Here is a 22,681-nt window from a genome sequence, read left to right on the forward strand (position 1 = left end):
TAGGGATTTGGCTCTCTCGATTTGCTTTTCGTGTCTGTTTGGTCAACTATATTCCCTCGTCCCCATGTTGACGAGTGGAAATAAATGCTGGAATACGCTCGAACAAGCCAGGCTGCCGATGGCACTAGGACTGGTACCAGCGTGGTGCCACCGGAACCGACAACCGGCACGAGACAGGTACTTGTCCCACGAGACAGGTACCTGTCTCACGAGACGGGTACAAAGGCACGAGACGGGTACCTGTCTCTTGTAGTTTGTCTCAGGACCTGACTCCTAAGTCGTATTGGCTGGACCTTTCAATTGGCTTTACAGCAGCACATCTCAATGGTTAAGACAGCTATCGCGTTCACCGTTGAAGAAAAGTAGAAAAAGTCCAAACATTTCTACTCTGATAGACAAGAGATGGCCATTGGCCCGTATCAACGTTTTTCCACCCATTTATGACTGTAATAATACAGAGGATGAGTAAAGTAAAGAAAGTAAGGTCGTCTAATATAAATGTATATATGGCTTTAAAGCATACACTCATAATGTTGAGGCAAAATAGGCCCTTATTGAACAACAAATTAAATATATTCGGATCGTAGCTAGTGAGTTGGAACTTGGGATGCTAATAGATGACACATTATGAAGCCCGCATACCGTGGTGACACAATGGGGTGCCTGTGCTGCTCTTCTTTATCGACTGTGCGTCTTTACTCATTCGCCACTAGAGCTGCACTAGTGCGCTTGCATGGATGTGAGCGTGCATTCACAACCACCGACAGAGGTTCTCTGTTCGCGCGCGTGTGTTGTGTGCGTGTGCACGCAGATAGGGAGAGAGGATGGCGCCTGTTGAGTGGACTTATCATATCACAATACACTTCATTGTTGGTTAGTGGGCTTAACGCTTAAGCATACATTAACATCGAGTTAAAACCAAAATGTCAGGGATACCCACTCAACTACAAATCTGAATGTTAATGCTGCCTGGCAAAAAAATTATTCCATGTGTATTTGTTGTATGAAGAAATATCAGCCACATATAAAATATCACCGGTGAACTGTTTTACTTACAAAGAGGATGCCACAGCTACAAAGCAGAAACAGCAACTCTTATGTAACTCTGACAAGGTACAATGATTACAAATGAGAAAGGATCAAGTGATAAAGCTTTTGTATAAGTTGTATTACAGGTGTAATCATAATATCCCTTTGCTAGAATATGTGCTAGTTTATGACCCAGCCCTGGCAAAAAAAAAGGAAAAGCATGAATATGTGATCTTTGAACATTTTCGGGTCTAATCGCCATTTGTATCAATCTGATGACCATAGTGTCTATCATTCTCATCCTTCAGATATCATTTTAAGTGACAAACAAGAGGGGGATTACATAGGCTACACATGTATATAAACATGCCATTAGTCATATCAACAATTGAGGAACGTGGGTGTACTATTTACAGAAAAGGGCAATATATATCAATTATTTACATCAATCGAAACCCCAAAGGTTCAAATACAGGCAGAAATAACTCACTTATAAATTACTGCAAGAGCTTCAGGGTGAGTAAAGAGGACCAAATATAAATATGTTGGCTGGCGAGCATTGCCACACTTCTAATACTGTCTCCTTTTAGCGGTGTCGGTCGATTGTTGTATTTGTGTTTTATATCTAGAATGTGACTGTTATAGGATCTACATTTTTCCTTGTCAAAAAAAGTTCCATCTATTTATATATTGTTCGTTGAATTCTAAATTGGAGAAAATCACGCACTTGAACCAAGGGTGAAAGTGACTGTACTGGTGTGAAATTGATTTTATTTAGCCTCAGAGACATTTAGTTCACATAAAGCTAAAAGTACAATTTGAGAGATTTAGGGCCTGCCTGCCCCACTTTGTAGACAACAATGCCAAACTCTCTATTGGCGGTGATGGCACATACACGCACACTCAGATAACACACTGCTCTTAAAAAAACTAGACGTATTACTCTCTTAACACTGTGACACACATTTATAGATAATTGGCTTCCAAAGCAGATGTGACTACAATTGCAAAAACATGCAGGGTGGGGTGAGGGAGACAGCACTTGGCACTGGAAACATACAATCAACCATATAACATTATTACCATACATTATTGGTTTGGGAAAAGTTTTGTTTTTCGTTTCCTCTGTATCGTTTCATAGTTTGGTAGTGTTTAGCCTTTTTATTTGCAGAAGGTCATAAAACAATACCTCACCTGCCTACATTCACAACAAAACATTCGTAGGTTCAGAAGGCGGCTGTGTCATTTACCAGACGTCACATATATTTTACACAAGCAGAGACTCCAGTACCTAGTTACCCAGCAGAGAGCTATCAACACAGCTAATCCAATTAGCCCCTCACATTAGAAACCACTGGGGGAGCTAGCCCAATGCTAACACACTGAGGATGGAGTAAGTTTAAAGGAGTAGAAAGAGCCCAGATGGACGGTGGAAAAGAGCGGGAAGTCTCCAAAGGCTTTTCAGGGATCAAGTTAAACCACCACTTAACCCTTAAAACGCAGGGAATGTGTGTTGGTATGAGTGTCGGTGTGTTAGCTAGTCACCTTTACTTCAGAAACACCTGCTTTGGAACTTGGGGGAATGGGGATTTGCGTAGGTGTCTGCGTGCAGTGGATTATGTTCTAGCCTTAAGGCCGCACATCAATTTGTTCTTCTGACCTCATCTAAATCTGCGGCAAGAACGGACACGCATCCATGTTTTCGTTTCATCCACAATCATTCTTTTTTATCATTGTGTGTCTTTGTTCAGTTATCACTTGTTTTTGTGTAAGAGGAAGAAAATAAATCAGCATTAAACCGGTTACAGGGTTTTGCCACAGAATGTGTGAAAGCTACGTACTTCCATAAACTCAGTGGTCAAAAAAGGCGCTTGAAAAAAATAATAAAGCATAAATACTGTACATGAATATCTTCCACTCCAGAGAGTTGGGGACTGAGAAATAATATTCCAACTGACATCCTGAAGGAATGCTCTACCAATGGGCTTAAATACAATGGCAGTTAACAGCATACAATACAAATACATACTTGTATTTGTAGCCATTTCAGTTGTATATAATTTGTACCGGTTACAGTGATGGTCCATTTGATTGTATGGTTTTCCCCCAATGTAGTATACAGGAAATAAACTGACGCATTGTGATTATTTGTAAATCAAAACAAAAAAATAAGTCATGTTTCTAATTGTAGATATGTACAAATCTTGTGTGCGTAAGTTTGTAAAATTATGCATGTGTGTACATCCTTGTCAAATTGCCATACCATATATTGCACTCTTCTCTATGCTACCTTTCTAGGCAATTGACAAAGAGTTGTGTTGATGGTGTTTCTCACCATCCATTAGAACAGCCTGAGGATTGGCTGCTGTCTTCAAGCTCCACACCAGTGGATCCCAGGAATAACTGATCTCCGGTATTTTGGGAAGTCGAGTAGCTGATTTGACAGGACTCTAGCATCTCCTTTTTGTTTATTTTGGTCTTGAACTGAAGTCTTGTAGATGTTAAGCACTTTTCTTAGCCGTGGGCTGCAGCCGCAAAATACGTCAGTAAGCGATAAAGTGAAATCGACCAAAGAGGTCATGTTGTACACCCTTTCCAATCAAAAGAACCACCTTATAGGTAGGAGTACATTTGGTGTGGAGGCGGTGTACCATGGTTCCTTGTTCCTGTTTCCCGGTCTCATGCTTTTACAAAGCTAGAGGGACGATAGAGTGGAATTAGACCTAGCAGCATATGCTTCACCCATGTTCCTTCAGGAGTTGACTTGTGTGTGACACTCGACCAACAGAGTCAATGCCTCCCACTCTATTTCCATCTTTCCATCCAATCCACTGTCTTTCTATCTTCAATACTGAAGGACGGTCACAAATTCCTCTTTGTTTTCCTCTCTCTTTGATTTGGGATGTGAGTTTGTTCAGTGACTGGACAGTATTAGTAAGAGGACACACACACACGCATGGGATAACCATGCACAGGAGGAATGATGCACACAACATTGAAAAGAAGACACCTGTTCCCCAGAGGGAGTCTGTTCAGGAGACTGTCCACGGCCACTATGCACATAAAGACTGACCGCACCAAACACAAGACACAATAAATATAAATATTCAGGTGTAGGGGGGTCACACAAGGCAAAGGGCAGTGTTGTGTGCATTTCTAAAACAAATGCTGAGCTTGAGGGGTCAACAGCATCCTGTTGACAAGGGTTCATTGGTCCTAGACCCTAGACCCTCCACAGCAGCAGATGGTTGGTGCTGTCGTCCCGCCCCACTGTCTCGCTGCTATTGGTCAGCCGGAAGTCCTCGTAGCCGTCACCCCCGGAGATCACAAGATGATTGGTCTTGGGAATGACGTGGTGTGTTGAGTCCCTCCTCTGGAGACTGCCGTGTCCTCCGTTGTCTGCACTGCTGCCTTGTGATTGGTTACCTGCAATTGGTGACATCGCAGAAAAAAGGACAAACACAAACTAAGCAAATGGGAGTTTAAATTGGGATCGTCTTTTAAGTGTTAAAAATTGATAACACACCCGTGTTAAACAACATATTTCAAAAAACATTATAGCTACCTGCAAATTCATTTGACGTCTTGGGGAAGTTCACGTCAAAGCCTTCCGGGAACTCAATGGAGGTCAGGAAGCGGACGTGGCCTGTGTGCCCGTGAGCAGACCCCATGGGCACCAGGGGAGACTTGAGCGTGGCTGCCCCAGTCCCAGAGCTCACCACTGGGATGGCCAGGGTGAGGACCACACCTAGAAAGGATTAGTTCAGATGAGCCCAGGGGTTTTGTCTTCCACTCAAATGAATGAACTCACAGTGATGTAAACACATGAAAACGTTCACATTCAAGCTAATTACTTAAAACACAGGTGTGTGCTGTTGACAAATACAATGATTGTTTATCAATACCTGCACTGGTGCCGATCCAAAGCAGGTCTTTACATGCCAGCAGAGCTGTGATTCTTAGGCAGGCTGCCTTGTGCTGTCGGATTATCGCATCCGCACCTCAGATAAGAAAATGTAATTATCATTATTAAAAATGTAAACAGTGTTTTGGACCTTGTTCTGGACTCCTCTAGCCCCTTATCCACATATCCATCCAATATGCCCAGGTCTATGTCAAACTCCATGCAGGATGATGTGTATGTGGACCCTTGGGAATTCTTAACCCTTAAATTTCTACCGGATATTCCTCTGACAGAAGTGATATGGGCAATTTTCATATGGATTTAGAGTTTCCCACTATTGACTCAGGTTTGGACTGCGATAGTTGGATTTGGTGATACACTTATCTCATGGATTAGGCTGCTATACAGAGTCGAAGCACTCTCCAAAGCGCTGAAGGTCTCCCCCTATCTCAAGTGTATCAAGAGCTATATGTTGAGCATAGGGTATCCCTTTGTAACCTGACTCGCCAGATGAATTTCGGTCCACCTAGCTCCACTCATCCATCTGGGATCAATCCATTGGAGAGGTGTTTTAGAAGGCTGGGCCATAACAAAAATCTGTGCATATGATTGGATAAACCACTTGTCTGTCATTTTTATTGACGTGCTACTTCAACCAGTCACATCGAAAGCAACCCGTGACGCTGAGGAGAGCGTTCTCTGATGTTCTTTTAAAGAAAGAATATTCGCTCAATTGGAAAACACGGATGAAATAGCAGCATCAATGTTGACGGTTGCTTCCTCGATGCAAGCCGCCAATGTTGTCTGAATCAAGACAGTCGCCATTAAATCTTGTCCCCAAATCCCACCCAACGGGAGTGATCCCAGATAGAGGAGTGGAGCTAGGTGGAGCGAAATTCATCTGGCGAGAGTCAGGTTAATCCCTTTGTGCAGATGATCTTTTTCTGTATGAAACAAATCCAGTGTCTTCCATCCCCCAACTGAAGGGTTTTCAGATCATTGAAAGTTTTCCCAATCAATACCTTGGCACCAAAGTAATCTTAATTTCCTTTTTCGTCTCTCCAAGTCAGGCTTTGAGCATCTCGGTATCAAGATAATCCACCCTCTTCAACAGAAATACATTTAATTATGGTTTTACTTAGTTATTTTATTTTAAATTATTTATTTATTTTTTAACTTTTTGTTTCCTGGTGTCTTTGTATGTATGTATGTATGTATGTATGTATGTATGTATGTATGTATGTATGTATGTATGTATGTATGTATGTATGTATGTATGTATATATGTATGTATGTATGTATGTATGCATCAGTGGCGGCTGGTGGTTTTTAAAGTGAGGGAGGAAGGACTGCGCGCTTGGTTGCCATTGGCCTGCTTGCACTGTTGGTGTATGGTGGCATAAGAATGTGAGACTCAAGTTGTTTCAGGGTGTTTTGGTGAACTACAAAATAGCAGGGAGGGAGTTATGTGAAAAAAAATGTATACAAAGCCACCAGTGGCATCACTGTAATTTGAGAAGGAAAGGATGCAAAGCATATTAGTCAAATCAGGCCTACTATTGATTTGTAAAAGTAAATCAAAAAATCTGGGCCTATCATTGGGCCAATTTTTGCCCTCACTGACTGAAGTTATTTAGCTATGTTTATTTTCAGTTACAATTGCTTGTAATGCTACCAGTAAGTCATGCGTACCTAGCAAACCATGTAGCACTCACAACACTGACGTTGCCATTACTTCTGGTGACCTTGATTTTGGGAAGTGGTCTACCTCTTTCTTTGGTCGCTAACTTAGCACTGTAACTGAATGAATGGAATGCTTTTTGTAATAAGACGTTAACAATGTCCTCCGTTTCCAATGTTTCCATTGTGCATTTCGGATCTCGCTATCGCAGATTTCACTTGCTCTGCGTCTCTCAGACTGAACACCGCGGCAATGCAGACCGGGTTTGCTATCGACGGCGTTGCCAGATTGGGCAGATTTCCCGCCCAATGATGATCTTTCCAGCCTAACATGGTTAAAAGTAGCCCAATTGGGTGGGAAATCGGACCAATCTGGCAACACTGCTCAACATCCAGGGATCCTGGTTATTGGTTCATAGCGCAGACGGATAGATTTTTGCGCGAATCAGACCCCTTAAGGTCCCACCCACTCAGAAGAGGATTTTCCTCCTCTCTCCCATTGAAACCCATGTTATCCACCGGCCGCCAGTACTTTCGGGAAAATGAATGGGAGTGAACGGTGGCAAAGGGAGGACGTTCCTCCCTGAAGTAATTGTCAATAGGCGATAGGGGGTGCTAATGTCCCTTTACCCAGGGAAACGAACATTATATATTCAAAGGCAATAAAGTAGTCATATTTAAGGGCATTAATTCATTACAATAGTCTGGGCAATCTACATTTTTTATTCTCAACAATGTTAGGGAGGATCTGCCTCCCTCTCCTCAATGGAGAAGCCTCACTGTATGTATGTATGTATGTATGTATGTATGTATGTATGTATGTATGTATGTATGTATGTATGTATGTATGTATATATATATATATATATATATATATATATATATATGTTTATATATTTTAATAAAAGCAGCTTGGAAATATAAACTGAAATGAACTTGAGGGAAGCTCAGTACAGGGCATTGTTCCAAGCCTCAAGCAATCTGAAGGAATTGAGCTGTTGCTGCCACCTGGTGGTCTAACTATCCACCTATCCATTACCTTTGTCATATAATGCTTTGGTCATGCTTTCATGGGATGTCCTGGGGCACAATGTATTGTGAGAGATCATGGCCTTAAAGTGAGGTTTGCATTCTTGATGTAATTCATTCATAACATACTTTTTAGTCATAAAGCCGACACTGTCCTCCAGAGTCATCTTGTTCAAGGCCGCCTACTGGTAGACTTGCATACATTGGAGTTTAATTCCAGAGTGTGTGTGTGTGCGTGTATGTATATATGTGTGTCTATTGAAGGAAGGCAAAGCTTACCTGCCAGCATCTTGTGCACGGCCGGGGCAACGTCCACCTCCGTTAGGCTCTCCCAGGTCTGGGCGTGGTACAGCCTGACCAGGGCGCTGCCCTGAAGGGCCAGCCAAACCCCCTGGCCGTACGCCACCATGCACGTCACGCAGCGGCTGCTGTCCGTGCCAACCTGGAACCAGTGCTGGGGAGCATGGGATGGATATATATATGAGAGAGCGAGAGCGAGAGAGAGAGAATAGTTAAGAAAAGAGAGAGTGATGAATCGGGGAGAGCAAAAGATAGAGCATAGGATGACGATCAGGGGGAAATACAGACAGAGAGGGATTTAGACGGCAGAAAGGGCGCAGTTGGACAGATGAGAAGAGAGAAAATACAATTTGTTTCTAGTCTATCATCCAATTGCACGCTGCTGCTGCTGCTGCCAGGACAACGACCCAGCGTTGAGCATTCCTCTGCATTCGCCAGCCCATCACACACCTCTCTACGTTTCCATTCCACTATATCCATACACAATCATCAATTCAATTCCCCCTCCCCTCCCTCCAGGTGTCTCTACATCCCTCCATCGTGCTCCGCAGCCTGCCGACGGCCCTACCTCCTGCACCAGTGTGCTGGTGTTGATGACCAGCACTCTGTTCTGGGAGCCGCACCACAGCTTGCCGCCCACCGGCACCATCTTGGTGATGGGGCTGCTGGCCGTCCCCAACCCCAGCGTCTGGGAGGACTGGGCATCCCAGAAGCTTCCTGGAGGCGAAGGGTCAAAAAGTTGATCGCAGATTGGCAAATGGCTATGGCTATTCTGACCATTTCGGAAAAGAAGTAATGCGGAACTAGATCATATATCTATAATAATAAATATATATATATATATATATATATATATATATATATATATATATATATATATATATATATATATATTTTCAACTCCCTTCCTTCCACACATCCACAGTTTGTGCTTACCAGCTTCTCTCTGATAGACAATGACATCTCCGTTGGCAAGTGATACAAACACTTTATTATCCAAATATCTGAACAACACAAAAGAATAGGCACATATAGAGTAGAGATTAATACGCAATTAAAACTGCCTGTCTGCAACCCAACATGTCTTGGTGGACTCAGACCAGGAGACTCACAGTATGCAGAGGATGGAGGCAGAGTGCTGGATCTTCATGCTGTTCTTCCGGTTACGTATGTTATCAGAGGACTGGTACACATGGATGCTACCCAGCAGACAGGAGAAAAAAGAGAGAAATACATTGTTTATTACTTGTGGATGTAACATGCAAACATGGTGTTTGTGTGTGTGTGTGTGTGTAGATGTAACATGCGTGCATGGTATGTGTGTGTGCGTGTAGATGTAACATGCGTGCATGGTGTGTGTGTGTGTGCAGATGTAACATGCGTGCATAGTGTGTGTGCGTGTAGATGTAACATGCGTGCATGGTGTGTGTGTGTGTGTAGATGTAACATGCGTGCATGGTGTGTGTGGGTGCCCCCATACCAGCCGTCCTCGGTGCCCAGCCACACTGAGCTCTGGTAGGCCTCCGGGTCGATGCTCAGCAGGTCCTCCAGGCTGGCCCTGGTGAAGGAGCCCCGGGACGACCTTCGCATGGCGCGCCCGTCCATGGGGCTCTCCGGGTGGACGCGGCCCGCTCCCACGCCCCCCGAAACGCCCGCGGTCCCGTAGGGGTTGGGGGCCGGGAACTCCTGCTCCTCCTCACTGCTGGTGGTCTCTGTGGCCATGTCTTTGAGGCCCTGGCCCTCCTCGTCTGTTCACAGAGGAGAGGGAGGGAGAGGGTATTAACAACCCACTGCTGTCTGTGAGTACATGCAAATGTGCACAGATATTACATTACTCTGTCCAAAGCAAAAACAGAAACCGGATTCAACAATGAGAGAGAAGAATCATATAACTGCATACAAATTCACACAAGAAAAGAAAAGCAACTGCTTTCAGGAGTTAAATATAGAAATGGGACATAGAGACAGAATGAAAGAGAAATAAATTGATGGAACTTTTTTCACCCTTTGACCATACTAAGCCATACATGAGGCTGGACAAGATCGCAGCCTCATGCTGGTGCACACAACATGGACAGTGACTGACACTCAAGAGGCAACGCCTCGCCTTGTTCCATGGCAGAGGCAACCGTGGGGGAGGAGGACGAGACAGACAAGGCCGAGGTAGAGAAAGCAGTTCCGTGGGGGGCTTCAAGAACTGATGGTGGCGAAGTGGAACCAGACGAGTGCTTCAACTGTGGCAAGTAAGGACAAAAAAAAAAGAAGCCCTTTCGCGTCATCTTACTGCAGTATGTTGATCCCAAATTACTCAGCATTTGAAGGACCCAATGGCTCACGGCTCAGGGGAGACCCCTAGTTCCAAGTTGGTTTGGACTCCAAAGGTAAAGGAAGCGTTCTGTGGCCTTACAGCAGGCCCCGAATCTTGGTCTACCAGGCCCGGCCCAACCTTTTATTCAGACTATTGACAAACGTGACGGCTACAAGACATCAGTATCAGTACTGCTCCAGGAGCATGGGGGCCAACAACGACCAGTGGCGTATTTCTCCACCAGATTTGATCCAGTGGCAACAGGCTTGCCTATGTGCTTGCGCACAATGGCAGCTGCAGAAAAGGCAGTGCACAGCTCCTGGGACTTTGTACGTTATACAGATCTCACCCTGAAAGTTCCCCACGCTGTGTCCCCATCACTATTAGATCTGAAAACCTTTCACCTCTCTGCTGCACCATGGCTGCACTACAACACATGCCTGCTTCAAATGCCTGTCAGCACTGTAAAGCGTTGCAATGTGCTAAACCCTGCTACATTGCTTCCCACAGAAGGATATGGTGAAGAACACCCTGATTGCCTCGCTGCTGTAACAGAGGATCTGAACTGATCCAACCTGGAAGTGAAACAGTTCGTGGACGGCTCCGCCTCTTGCAACAAGGAAACCGGTCGTAACAAGGTTGGGTTTTCTGTAGTGAATCCCCATGAGAGACTAGCCTCTGGCTCATTGCCATCTAATCTCTCAGCTCAGGCTGCTGAGCCAATACCCTTGACAGAGGCCTGTAAACAGGCTGTAGGATAATCAGTTAACATTCACACAAACATCGCTATGCATTCGGCGTAGTACATGATTTTGGCACCCTGGATAGGGACTTCCTAACATCCACATGCAAACTGAGGCACCCACCACACCTTGGCTGCTGAGTTGATAGAGGCAATGCTACTCCCAGCTAAATTAGATTTAATTAACAATTTGCAAATGTGGAGCTCACACTCGCAGTGAGGAACTTGTGTCTAGAGGCAATGCCTGCGCAGACATAGTGGCAAAAGCACATGCATTGTATGTACATGTATCTGTCCCTGACCCAGATATTCCCACAGCGCCATTGGCAGACCTCCATCAGCGCGCCTCTGACAAGGAGAGGTCGCAATGGAAGAAGGCAGAGTGTATCAAAAATAGATGGTATATGGGTGGGGCCTCCCCCGCTGGCTTTAACCCAACGATGCACAGTTGATGCATGGGCATGTGTCAAAAGGGGGAATGCAGTAAAAGGACCCCCCCCCCCCCCCATCAACAAACCCGTGTTATGACCGAATGCTCAGATATTGTATAACGTTGTCCTCAACTCTCATACACCAAGGGGTGCAAGAGGCACTACCAAAACCTGCTTCAGGACCACTCCATAGCCTGAAACCCAGTGACTGGATGGTGGAGTGATTTACCTAAGGAGGTAAAGCTGGAAACACACAGTTGGACAGGAACTCATCAGGTGTTGCTGACCTAACTAGCTGCATCAACGCCTGGTATGGCAACCAGCACTGACCTCGACCGCAAGGATCTGCAGAGGGTGGTGGAAACTGCCCGGCACATCCCCAGGACTGGGCTGCCAGCCGGGCAGGACCTCTCCACTCAGAGATGGAGGGGAAGAGCCCAGTCTATACTCAGGGACCGCCGCAGCCACCCGAGCCATAAACCTTTCACTGAGTTACTATACCGTCTGGCAGACGGCACATGAGCATCCACAGAGGAACCACCGGGGTCAAGGACAGCTTCGTCCCCAAAACCACAAGACTTCTGAACTTCTGGACTGTGATCACCCCACCACGGCCCAACAAACACACTCAAAATAATTTATAACTTAAACGGTACGTTTAAGTTATAAGTTATTTATAAGTTTACGGTATGTTTACTTTATATATATATATAACAATTTACAAGGTGATATTATCACTCTCGCTATTTTTAGTCACTTTTATTTTATTGTATTTATTACTTTACCTGCACTGTCTAGGAAAGCTTAAAACACTTGAATTTCATTGCCAGCAATGACTGCTACTGGAGCCTTGTTGTGCATTTGACTTGAAGAACTTCAACTAGAACTTGGAGTGTGCCCATTCTTAAGAGAAAACTACAGCGCTTCAACCTTTGTATGCTTATCGTGTTGTGTGGCCTCTCTGCAGAGACTATATTTATCTTATACTATTCGTACCCTTAATTATAAATAACTCCTAAAGGTCCCGTGGCATGAAAATTACACTGCAAAGCAGAGTTCCACTAGCCTGCCTATGGTTCCCCCCCAGTAGCTAGAAATGGCGTAAAACGAGCACTAGGTACCCTGCTCTGCCTTTTGAAAAAACAAAGCTCGGAAGCGCCGATTTGGAATTTGACCCTCCAATGAGACAATGAATTGGAGCGTGCCTCGGCAGCGGGCAGCGGGGCTCCGGCGGGAGAAAATCGCGGTCAACAATCGCGGGCAACAATCTCTTTCTCCTCCATGACGCGGTTCAGTCTACTTCAGATTGATGCGGAAGTGGAAGAACCAGAGACGTCGGAGAACCCGACGCAGTCGTTTGAGATTCATAATATCGTCTTGAGGTGCACACAGCTTTTGGCCGTGATAATATACATTATATGATATAGAAATCCATGCACGTATAGTAGGATATTATTTAGATATAGAGCTCCAGGACTCTTGCCGAAGCACCCGGAGTGTTCTAGAATATTTACAGAACACGGCCAAAAGCTGTGTGCGCCTCGCCATTGCGATAAATCCACTGTAAACACGAGTGGTACCATTGCTGCAAGCTCCTCAGCGCCACATCCCCACCCTCCACCTTAACCCGCCTCTAAAAATGGCACGTTTGTGGAAAGCTCATGTGGGACTGGCTCACAGTCGCTGTAATTCTGCAACAAGGTAGAATTTCTTGAACATCTTCAAGTACTGTATTAGGGGCCTACTAACAGCTATATAAAAGCATTCATAAAGTAGCATGCCATGGGATCTTTAAGTTTAGTCGGCTTGTCAATATTGCGTTGTCAACACATTTCAAAGAATTTCCTTCACACTTCTCATCTGCAATCTGAATCTCCAGCCATCGACTTACGGGTGAATGTAGGGATGTGCACACTGCTGTGTTGGGTGATTGTACTCACTGCCATAGCTAGATGAGATGGTGGAGCGGCTGGCTTGGCTCTGTAATGTGGAGGAGGGACTAGGAGAGTCTTCATCATCCGTGTCATCACTGTCAAAGGGCACTATCTCCGCCCCCGCGCCTATGAACAGGGAATTTAGAAATTATTCAGAAAACTATTTTGGGAGTTTTGCCAGTGATCAATGCCTTCATGAAGTCTAATGGAACATCTTCAAGTATACCCACTTATGTGGATCTCTTTCATATATTAACCAAAATAAACTATCACAAAACAACAACAAGTAGTTGATCAATTGATCGATCAGTTGATTGAAAATAAGCTGCTATTTATTTTGATTAATAGTAAAAATTGTAAGACTAGGAAATGCATTTCCTAAAGAAAATGCAGTGAATGCTGTAGGGAAAAGTGTGGTTGAAAATATGTTTCAATTAAGGGACAGTTTAAGCAAGGTACAGAAAGGTTGAACAGCTATTAAGGGAAAAGATTTGAATAGAGTTCAACAATTTAAAGTCTAATTGGACAATACAATGTAAACATGAAAACCATTAAAAAAGTGTAAAATAGTTGGAAACAAATCAATTGACAGAGTTAAACAAATAGCTACAATTATAAAGTTTGAATACATTTTGATCAAATATAGAACAGCTGAGCTGTTGTAGAACCCAGACGTTTGTGGCGCCGACAAAAGAAAGGCCCTCACCTTAACAAACACATTATGCACACAGAAGAGAACACACCTGCAGGCTGATTGCTGAGCTCCAGCGACGAATGAGAGATGGATATGTGCAGCTGGGGTTGGGGATGGGCGGGGCAAGAAGATGCAGGGGGCGGGGCATGAGCGGGCTCCACTCCTCGATCCCTACGGGGTAAAGAAGAGGAGTTACTGATGGTTGAAGTAAAATGAAGATTAGTAACATTGTGGGCAGTAGATATGAATCAAACATTATTATTATTAAAAGTATCATCAAAAAGACGCATACAAAAATAAGTTATTATGAATAAACTTGTAAGATGTTGAATATCCACGCTGGGTGCGTGTGTGTGTGTTCATGTGCGTGTAAGTGCGTGTGTGTGTGTGTGTGTGTGTGTGTGTGTGTGTGTGTGTGTGTGTGTGTGTGTGTGTGTGTGTGTGTGTGTGTGTGTGTGTGTGTGTGTGTGTGTGTGTGTGCGTGTGTGTGGGGGGGGGTGTGTGGGGGGGTGGGTGTAGGTGCGTGCTGACCTGCCCTTCAGGCCCGGTACAGCAGCAATACAGATGATCCTGGCAGAACAGACAGCTATGCAGGCCTCCACGGTGGGCTCATCCTTGATGTTCAGTAGACACACCTGGAGAAGCCATATTCAACTCTTCTTACACTCTTCATGTCAAGGCAAAGATCATGGTTCCACAAATATTTGTTTAACGCCTAATGTCATTAACTTGTTTACACAGGCAATTCAAGATAAATGGTTGGTCAGTTGTTTTCATGTGTTGAACTGTGAATAGATTTGTGTGTATCTATGCACCGACCTGTCCCACGTATCCGTCACTGTTACACACCCACACCTCACAACCACTGTCTGGGCAACTGTGGCTGGGAGAGGCGCATGAAAACTACGGAGACAGAAAAACAAAAATAACAACTCAGTGAGCTGACTCCCTTGCAAATGTAAACACTTGCTGCCGAGCTGATGAGCTGTTTTGTTTTAAGGATAACTGCTGACAGAGAGGCACATATATATTCACTCTCTCACACACACACACACACACACACACACACACACACACACACACACACACACACACACACACACACACACACACACACACACACACACACACACACACACACACACACACACACACACACACAGCAGAGATCTCCCCTCACCTGCATTCCACTGCGAGTCTTCATAATTGGAATGGCTTTCAGAAACTCTGGGTCCCACTGGTCTTTGTTCATGGCTGGACACGAATAACAAAAAAAAGTAAAAAAAAAGACTGCTCGTCCAAAGTGTAACAAATCAAACTCGCAATAACCAAAATGACAAGTAAGCAAATACTGAGCCACTACCACTACCAGTTTGTGTGGATATAGCGACATCTTCTGGTCGAATGTAGGTATTCATATTTATTCATTGTTTTGTGAGAAATCAGATACATTTCATTGAGGAGCAGGTTAAGGGAAGGAGGGAGGCATTTTGTCATAATGATGCTTACACGTGTAGACTTTGGACATTAGGGGATCAAACTCATTACCTTTCGGCTGAAATCAAAACACCCCTAACCACCACACTGTCCCCTGCCCCTTTTACCTAATTAGCGAAACCACACGTCAGTGTCGGATGAGCAGTGTCCTCTCAGTAGAACAGGTACCTATCCTCACCCGACTCGGTCTTTAACCTAAGGCCTCTCACCTAGCTTCTTCTTGGCGTCCTCGAAGGCCTGCTCAAAGTTGGAGCGGGCATCGGGGGAGCTGAACTCGAAGAGGAAGCTGCTCTCGGCCGAGGCGGTGGCGAACTCTAGCTTGGTGGGCAGGAAGGTCATGCTGAAGGCCAGCGACTGCTTGTCCGAGAGCTCCCGGTGCACCGAGGCCATCAGGTCCTTGATCACCTCGTCCAGCGACTGCGGGGGAGACATTATGGGAAAGAAATTAATAAAGGAGATGGTTTTAGAATTTTTTTCTAAAATGTGTGGCAGCCAGGTCTTAGTTAATCAACAGTGTGGATGGAGAAATAAAGCATTTGAGGATTAAAATAGTGGAGATGAAGAGACAGGAATAAGAGGAGCATGACATTTAAACATCAAAACTGAAAAATAGGTATAAAATAAAATGACAATAATGTATTGTGGACAAAGTTATGTGCGGATGAAATGACACAGTAAGGAAGATATTAGAAAAAGACTACTTAAAAATTGTTGGGGACGTGGCCGTGTGCGACTTCTAACACTATGGGCTGGTGGATAATTCAAAAGAAATAAAATACTTTTTTTTTTTTTTATTGCCATGGGCCCCCCCTCTGCCTTGGGCCCCCCCAGGACAAAATCACTTTCCCCCGCAGTCCGTCGGCCCTGACCCCGCTTATGTCCTTTCCCCCCCGAGTACCAGCTTCTTCCCTCAGGCAGATGAACCCAAGGCTCAACAGTACCCTAGGCAAAACTGCTCTGAGCTTCTTTACCCCCCTGCCCATAAAAGCCCTAAATGGCAAGATAGCCACAGGCCAAGCACTGTAACGGTGCTTTTAACTTTGACTTTACACAGGTGCGATTTATGACGACTTCATGTTGATGAGGCTGCTTTACCCTTAAAGCACATATGTACATCATTATGATGACAACACATGTGTTTGACGATGGGCAGTGTGCAATTGGTTGGTTGATGGCAGTCTGCGTGCATGTCTGTGCTGTCGTGTGTGTGCGTGCGTTACATTACCTGGTGTGGAAAGCTGAGGGTCTCAGAGAGTTTGCTAATCTGACCCAATGTATTCAGATCCTCGTCCAATCGACCAATCATCTTCTGGATATTCTCCTTGTTTGTTGCCTGGGAGGAGTCTAACGTGCAACAAGCGTAGTCAGTAGACTACAGCATAGTTGATGCCTAATACTATACATTATGGACAACATATAATAGGCCTCCCAAGATAGGGAAGGATTATTTTACCATACATCACATGAAAGGACTATTGACTGAAAAATACCAGTAGTAAAATTAGAAGCAATAACCTACTTTTCACCATCTCTATGTCCTCCAGAGAGAGTTTCCAAAGAAACTTGTATTTACTGGAGGTATCGATCAAGCTAGCAGCAGAATACCTGAATAGGTGGTGATAAAACAAATGAACAAATGAAAACAGGAACAACAAGGGACAAAAATAATGTAAACTTTGGCAGCCTGGCAACATCTGCGTGTCCGATGCTCAACAGTAGGGGGCAGAGTAGGTCCGTTTAGAGTGTAACAAAACTGATAGTAGAAAGTATAGAAGACATCTGTGTATATGTTCATGTGTTTACCTTTACATTTAGCGCCTTTAGCAGACGCTTTTATCCAAAGTACATTTGTCAGAAGAAGGAGAAACAATATATTGCTGTCAGTACAGTAAGGATGTTCATAAAACCAAGTGCAAAGCACTAAGTATTGCAAGGTTAACCCATTCCCTGTACACAACAAAGCTAGTTTACTTGCATTACAAAAGTATGCATGCACTTATGTGTGATTATGTATGCGTACGTGTGTGAGCGAGTGTGTGTATGCGTGTGTGTTTGGGTGTGTGCGTGTGATACCCTTGTGTGTGTGCGTGATTGTGTGTGAGTGAGTCGTACAGGCTCATGGAACTGCGTCTCAGGGAGCCGGACTTCCTCTTGAGAGTGGTGCAGATGAGCAGATCGGTGAAGAGGAAGAGCGAGCGGTCCTTCCTGCCGCCCACGGTCTTCTGCAGGGGGGGGGGGAGAGAGAAGAGGCTCAGGGTGAGAGCGATGAAGAGAGTCTGACGCTGACCTCCCTTAGTATCACAGGGATACAATTAACCAGCACGCCGTTCAGCCTTGCAGGTATTAACGATTAACTTAACAAGCTTTGTGATCCATGGTGTGATCTCGTAGAGCCACCTTTGTGCATTAAAATCATTCAAAGTGTTTCATGAATCACCAAATACCAATAGAAAGCGTTCTTACCCCCTCCATGACCATCTCTTGTCTCAGAAACTTCCGCTGGGGATTCATAATCTGACACACACACACACACACACACACACACACACACACACACACACACACACACACACTTTTGTTAAATCTCCACAATGCAAGCACCTTCAACAGACCCTTCTCTTGAAGAACAAATTGATTAAGCACAACCATGGTGGCGGCCATGGTAAACTACTCGAGCCTTTGTAAAGCTACAGGAACAAGTGCAGGTGGAGGCCCCATATCAAGTGGTATCCAGCGTGTCTCACATGCTCCACCCCCTCGATGTGAGCCTCGATCTCCTGCATGACCCGGGTCTCCCGCTCTGCCTCCTCCGCCGACCGCCGCCCCTTGTTGATCTTCTCCGCCAGCCGCTTGATGCCCCGCTGGGCGTCCAGCAGGTACGGGTGGTCCGGGTGCTCCTCCGGGGTGTGCTTCAGCAGGTCCTGGAGGCGCGCGCACACACACACACACACACACGCGAGAAGAAATGCACACACACACGCACGTACACAAACAAAATGGAGATAATTGATCAGAATACTGCTGAGAGTGTGTGTGTGTGTGTGTGTGTGTGTGTGTGTGTGTGTGTGTGTGTGTGTGTGTGTGTGTGTGTGTGTGTGTGTCTGTGTGTGTGTGTGTGTGTGTTTGGTGTGGTGTGTGTGTGTATGTTCCATGCTGAAGGCAGTGCACTGCATGCACTACGAAGTGAACACGTGATATATATGTCCATGTAGTCATTGTCGCACATCCAAGATTACAGGCATACACAAGCAAACATATTACATAACGTTTGTCTAACAACAAAATACACTGGTGTCTAGTGCAATCACCCAAATAGGCAGCTTGAGGCTTATTGTGACTGGGCAACATTTATTTCATCAGAGTAAGCTTCCCCAACGGTTGTATCCTCCTCAGAGTGATAACACAGATTTATAGGCAAGTTATTCTCCATTACCACACACCGCCTCAGTCTCCCCCCCCCCCCCCCCCCCCGGTTATCATGACGACCAGCCCAGCAGCAGCAGCAGCAGCAGCAGCAGCAGCAGCAGCAGCAGCAGCAGCAGCAGCAGCAGCAGCAGCAGCAGCAGTAGCAGCAGCAGCAGCATCATCATCATCATCATCATCATCATCAGCAGCAGCTTACCTTCACCAGCAGTTCATAGCGGGGAATCCTCTGGACAGGCTTGATCATCAGGTCTCCAAGAGCCTGCTTCTCCCTGTTCTCACGCATGCTTTGCTGTGAGGGGGGGAACAGACAGACAGAAGCATGGATTGAAGATGAACAGAGGAAATAAGGTATATTAGAATAATACAAGGACTATGTTCTTCACTTTCTTTGCCAGAAGGAGGTACAGCAGCTCAAGCATAAAAGTCCACATCTGGACATCAAAATGTTTGTTTTACCATGGTGCAAATGTACACATAATAGTATTCAACTTTAAATCGATACTATACAATTTCCAACCAAACTCCACTCAAACATGATTGGTTAATACTGCTTGGACTTCAAACATAAACCTGTGCTTTCATTACCAAAACCCTCCAGATTCTGCATTCATATGCAGGTATCAGTTTATAGAGATTCTAACACAGGTGACCAGTTCATACAGTTCTGGTCAAAGTGAAATTCACTTTTAATCACTTTGACATAAATCTAGTTCAGTTCTGTTTGAATTCCTAAAAGGCGCACATACAAAATCTAGAGGAACGTTGTGTTTAATGACTGTTAAAGCATTAGAGGAGAATGGGGAACACATGTTTGGATGGACAACACCCACCTCTAGGAACTTCAGGAACGCTGGCTTGGCCTCCTTCGCAATCCTCACCGCGTCTTTGGCATTGAGGAAGTTGTCGATGTACGCCGAATAAATATTAGCTAGGGTCTCTTTTGAGAACTGCGAAAGGGCAAAGAAGAGAACAAAAATAAATAGTTTGTGGGAGGGAGACAGGATAAATATAGGACTGGGGCGCGAAACAGGAAATAGCTTTAAGATCAGTCGTATAGAGTCAAATTTATGACAAAAGTATTGTCCGCGATTACTTTTTTTAAATCTCTGACGTAGCTGTGGATATGCATCTCTGTATCCCAGAAAAACAAAATCCAACGCATTTTCGCGAATTGTGAACGAAAGGGGATAGATCCCTGTTCACCTCTATAATCTGTGTGTGTCAATCATTAGCTGAATGGTATTCCTGAGTAGCTAATGCCTGATGATGGTGTGCATGCCTTCAGCCCGGGAGGTCAACATACCAATAACTCATTAGCCTAGGTGACCCATTGAGTCTCCGCCACCACGACCAAATCAGGTCAAAACAGGACAATAATGCGGACGTAAAGTCAGTCAGTCTGCGATGCCCACAGTAATAGCAGCATGAAGCTGATATTAAGACCTCCCTTGGAAACAGGTGTTGAGTTCAGAATGTCACACTGAGGAACTTGGAGGATGTATTGTAAGAGTACTTACATTATACCTACACTATCTGGGGAAAGCATGCCTCAAATGTATTTGTTGAAAATGTCAAAAAGAATGTTATAAACACAACACGTTTCTACACTCTCATAAACACACACATCCACACACACCTCAGACGGTACCAACACAGAGCCAGAGGAAAACTATAAATCGAGAAGTCAAACGTGCTATAGGTCAGTTTAGCACAAATGCTCAGAGCCCAGATAAACACGCCTCAGGAAACATCATAGCCTTGTTTTCCCTTCCCATTTCAATCCTTCCCTCCAACCGTCCATCATCCCTATCTGCTACGCTGTCCCCTCTCCCCATGCACAGCCTGTTGCTCCTCCTCCAGGCTTTCTTCGAGACGGCAAGAGAAAGAGAGAGGGAATCTGTGCTCGGAGGAGGGGAAGTAATGAATTGCCACACGGAGCATAAAAAGACGAGGAGAGAAGGAATTAACATCACAAAGCGCTCAAAAAAGTCAGTTCCAGAGCTCAAATTACGCAACCTCTCAAGAATCTTCTCATCTTCATCGGCTGTCAAATACCTTCCTATTAAATCAACAAAGAACACTAAATATTTCGATAAGAAATATCATGTATGAACTGTATTGTATTATTTGTTGACTAGAGCTAAAAAAACGATTACGAAAAATTAAGTAAAAACATCTGCCCCGTGTGAGGCTCGAACTCACGACCTTCAGATTATGAGACTGACGCGCTGCCTACTGCGCCAACGAGGCTCTGAAGGCATAAGAATGCTCTGTTACTTTAAGAGGCAGCAGGAAGTGCCGGGGGAGGGGAGAAACGGGGCTTATCTCGCTGCTGTTCCTACTGAAACAGACTAGACTGCAGCCGCTTCAGCTGAATGCAGGGTCATGCTGTGCCTTTCTTTTACTCTAAACTGCCGTCTGCACATTTAGGACAATACTTAGTTTTCAATTTTACAACATTATCTTGGAAGGCTGTTGATGAATGATTCGATGATAATAGCTGAGAAGTCCTTTAACGACAATACATTGTGGATAATTTGATGATCTTGAAAGAAAACATCTTTGCAATGAATCTAAAAACAAACACACATTCAAACACGCATACAGACAACGATTATGAAACTTCCTGACCGCGGTTCGGGGAAGTCAAGGGATTACTGCTGGCTACATTCTGTTAGCAAATGTTAACTACAAGTCACACACCCGGGCAACATTCCACTGAAAATGGAGAACAGCTTCTTTCCGACTGCATTTTGTCATTGGAGAGAACCCATGGTAGGTTCATTATGTCGATATTTATTCTCTCTTATGGGTGCATGTTTAACTTAGCATTCTCGTCTTTATGGTTTGCCCTCTATGGATGGATGTGATCACATAACCAACAAGCCAGTTCATAGTGTGTGTGTGTGTGTGTGTGTGTGTGTGTGTGTGTGTGTGTGTGTGTGTGTGTGTGTGTGTGTGTGTGTGTGTGAGTGAGTGAGTGAGTGAGTGAGTGTGTGTGTGTCAACATGGACACACAAAAACACACATATGGTAGGACAAGAAATCCTACAGTAGTAATTGTTAAACAGCAGTTGGCCAGAGTAAAGATATGGAAAAGTAAGCGAACATAACATACTATCTATAATACATCATAAAAAAGTATATCGTTAGAACAATCATAAGAAAGTAGGAGGGACCAATGGGACCCGTGTCACTCATCCTCATCCCCCCTTACCGATTGGATGAGGAGGTGGCCGACGGTCTGCCTGTCATGCCATTGGCTGACGCAGCTGGTGACCTGTTCCAGGAAGGTCTCATGGTGCTCCAGGATCTCTGGGATCTGGTAGAACATCTCGTCCACCAGCAGGGGGTCCACGATGCAGCTGCTGTCCGGCTGCTTCAGGGGCCGCATGTAGCCCTGAGGGAAGAAGGACCAGACATATTGGATATAGAGAGATGAAGCTATATTTAACACAAGTAGTAGCACCATTCACCATTGTGTTTGTTTGTGTTCACTGGGTGACAAGGAGGAGCATCAATCCAGCGATGTTGTAGACACCCAATAAACCTACTTGAATACGTTTTCTAACTGATTTTTCTTATGTGTGTGTATAAATACAGCCACCGATTCTACTTTGGTATTTTCTTTGGAATCGGGTGGAATTTAGTATGTAAAATGTTAAGTTTGTACAGATGTTGGCTTTATACAGACTGCTTTGTGTGAG

The 22,681-nt window shown here is 44.7% G+C and overlaps 1 protein-coding gene, 1 long non-coding RNA gene and 1 other non-coding gene across 3 annotated transcripts in view; 1 reads left to right on the forward strand and 2 right to left on the reverse strand.

The window, feature by feature from the left end:
• Positions 1 to 1,768: 1,768 nt before the first annotated feature.
• Positions 1,769 to 22,681, reverse strand: part of arhgef17 (Rho guanine nucleotide exchange factor (GEF) 17) — a 57,900-nt gene continuing 36,987 nt past the window's right edge. The window contains exons 3-24 of the mRNA XM_030381312.1: positions 22,192 to 22,374; positions 19,805 to 19,921; positions 19,171 to 19,263; positions 18,293 to 18,469; positions 18,012 to 18,062; positions 17,661 to 17,770; positions 17,068 to 17,153; positions 16,774 to 16,892; positions 15,758 to 15,965; positions 15,232 to 15,305; positions 14,871 to 14,954; positions 14,583 to 14,686; positions 14,101 to 14,222; positions 13,364 to 13,483; positions 9,423 to 9,690; positions 9,055 to 9,141; positions 8,879 to 8,946; positions 8,511 to 8,659; positions 7,922 to 8,096; positions 4,935 to 5,030; positions 4,595 to 4,777; positions 1,769 to 4,455 (exon numbers count right to left, since the gene is read on the reverse strand). Coding sequence (XP_030237172.1) covers positions 4,253 to 4,455; positions 4,595 to 4,777; positions 4,935 to 5,030; positions 7,922 to 8,096; positions 8,511 to 8,659; positions 8,879 to 8,946; positions 9,055 to 9,141; positions 9,423 to 9,690; positions 13,364 to 13,483; positions 14,101 to 14,222; positions 14,583 to 14,686; positions 14,871 to 14,954; positions 15,232 to 15,305; positions 15,758 to 15,965; positions 16,774 to 16,892; positions 17,068 to 17,153; positions 17,661 to 17,770; positions 18,012 to 18,062; positions 18,293 to 18,469; positions 19,171 to 19,263; positions 19,805 to 19,921; positions 22,192 to 22,374 — 2,877 coding nt within the window. The 3' untranslated portion in view covers positions 1,769 to 4,252. The remainder of the gene's footprint in view (positions 4,456 to 4,594; positions 4,778 to 4,934; positions 5,031 to 7,921; positions 8,097 to 8,510; positions 8,660 to 8,878; positions 8,947 to 9,054; positions 9,142 to 9,422; positions 9,691 to 13,363; positions 13,484 to 14,100; positions 14,223 to 14,582; positions 14,687 to 14,870; positions 14,955 to 15,231; positions 15,306 to 15,757; positions 15,966 to 16,773; positions 16,893 to 17,067; positions 17,154 to 17,660; positions 17,771 to 18,011; positions 18,063 to 18,292; positions 18,470 to 19,170; positions 19,264 to 19,804; positions 19,922 to 22,191; positions 22,375 to 22,681) is intronic.
• On the forward strand, positions 20,878 to 22,540 carry LOC115561343 (uncharacterized). The gene is made up of 2 exons (XR_003979903.1): positions 20,878 to 21,749; positions 22,207 to 22,540. It is a non-coding gene; the product is annotated as an uncharacterized LOC115561343 (long non-coding RNA).
• On the reverse strand, positions 21,152 to 21,224 carry trnam-cau (transfer RNA methionine (anticodon CAU)). Its single transcript has one exon. It is a non-coding gene; the product is annotated as a tRNA-Met (tRNA).

Source organism: Gadus morhua, chromosome 16 (assembly GCF_902167405.1).
Source record: "Gadus morhua chromosome 16, gadMor3.0, whole genome shotgun sequence".
Taxonomy (NCBI): domain Eukaryota; kingdom Metazoa; phylum Chordata; class Actinopteri; order Gadiformes; family Gadidae; genus Gadus; species Gadus morhua.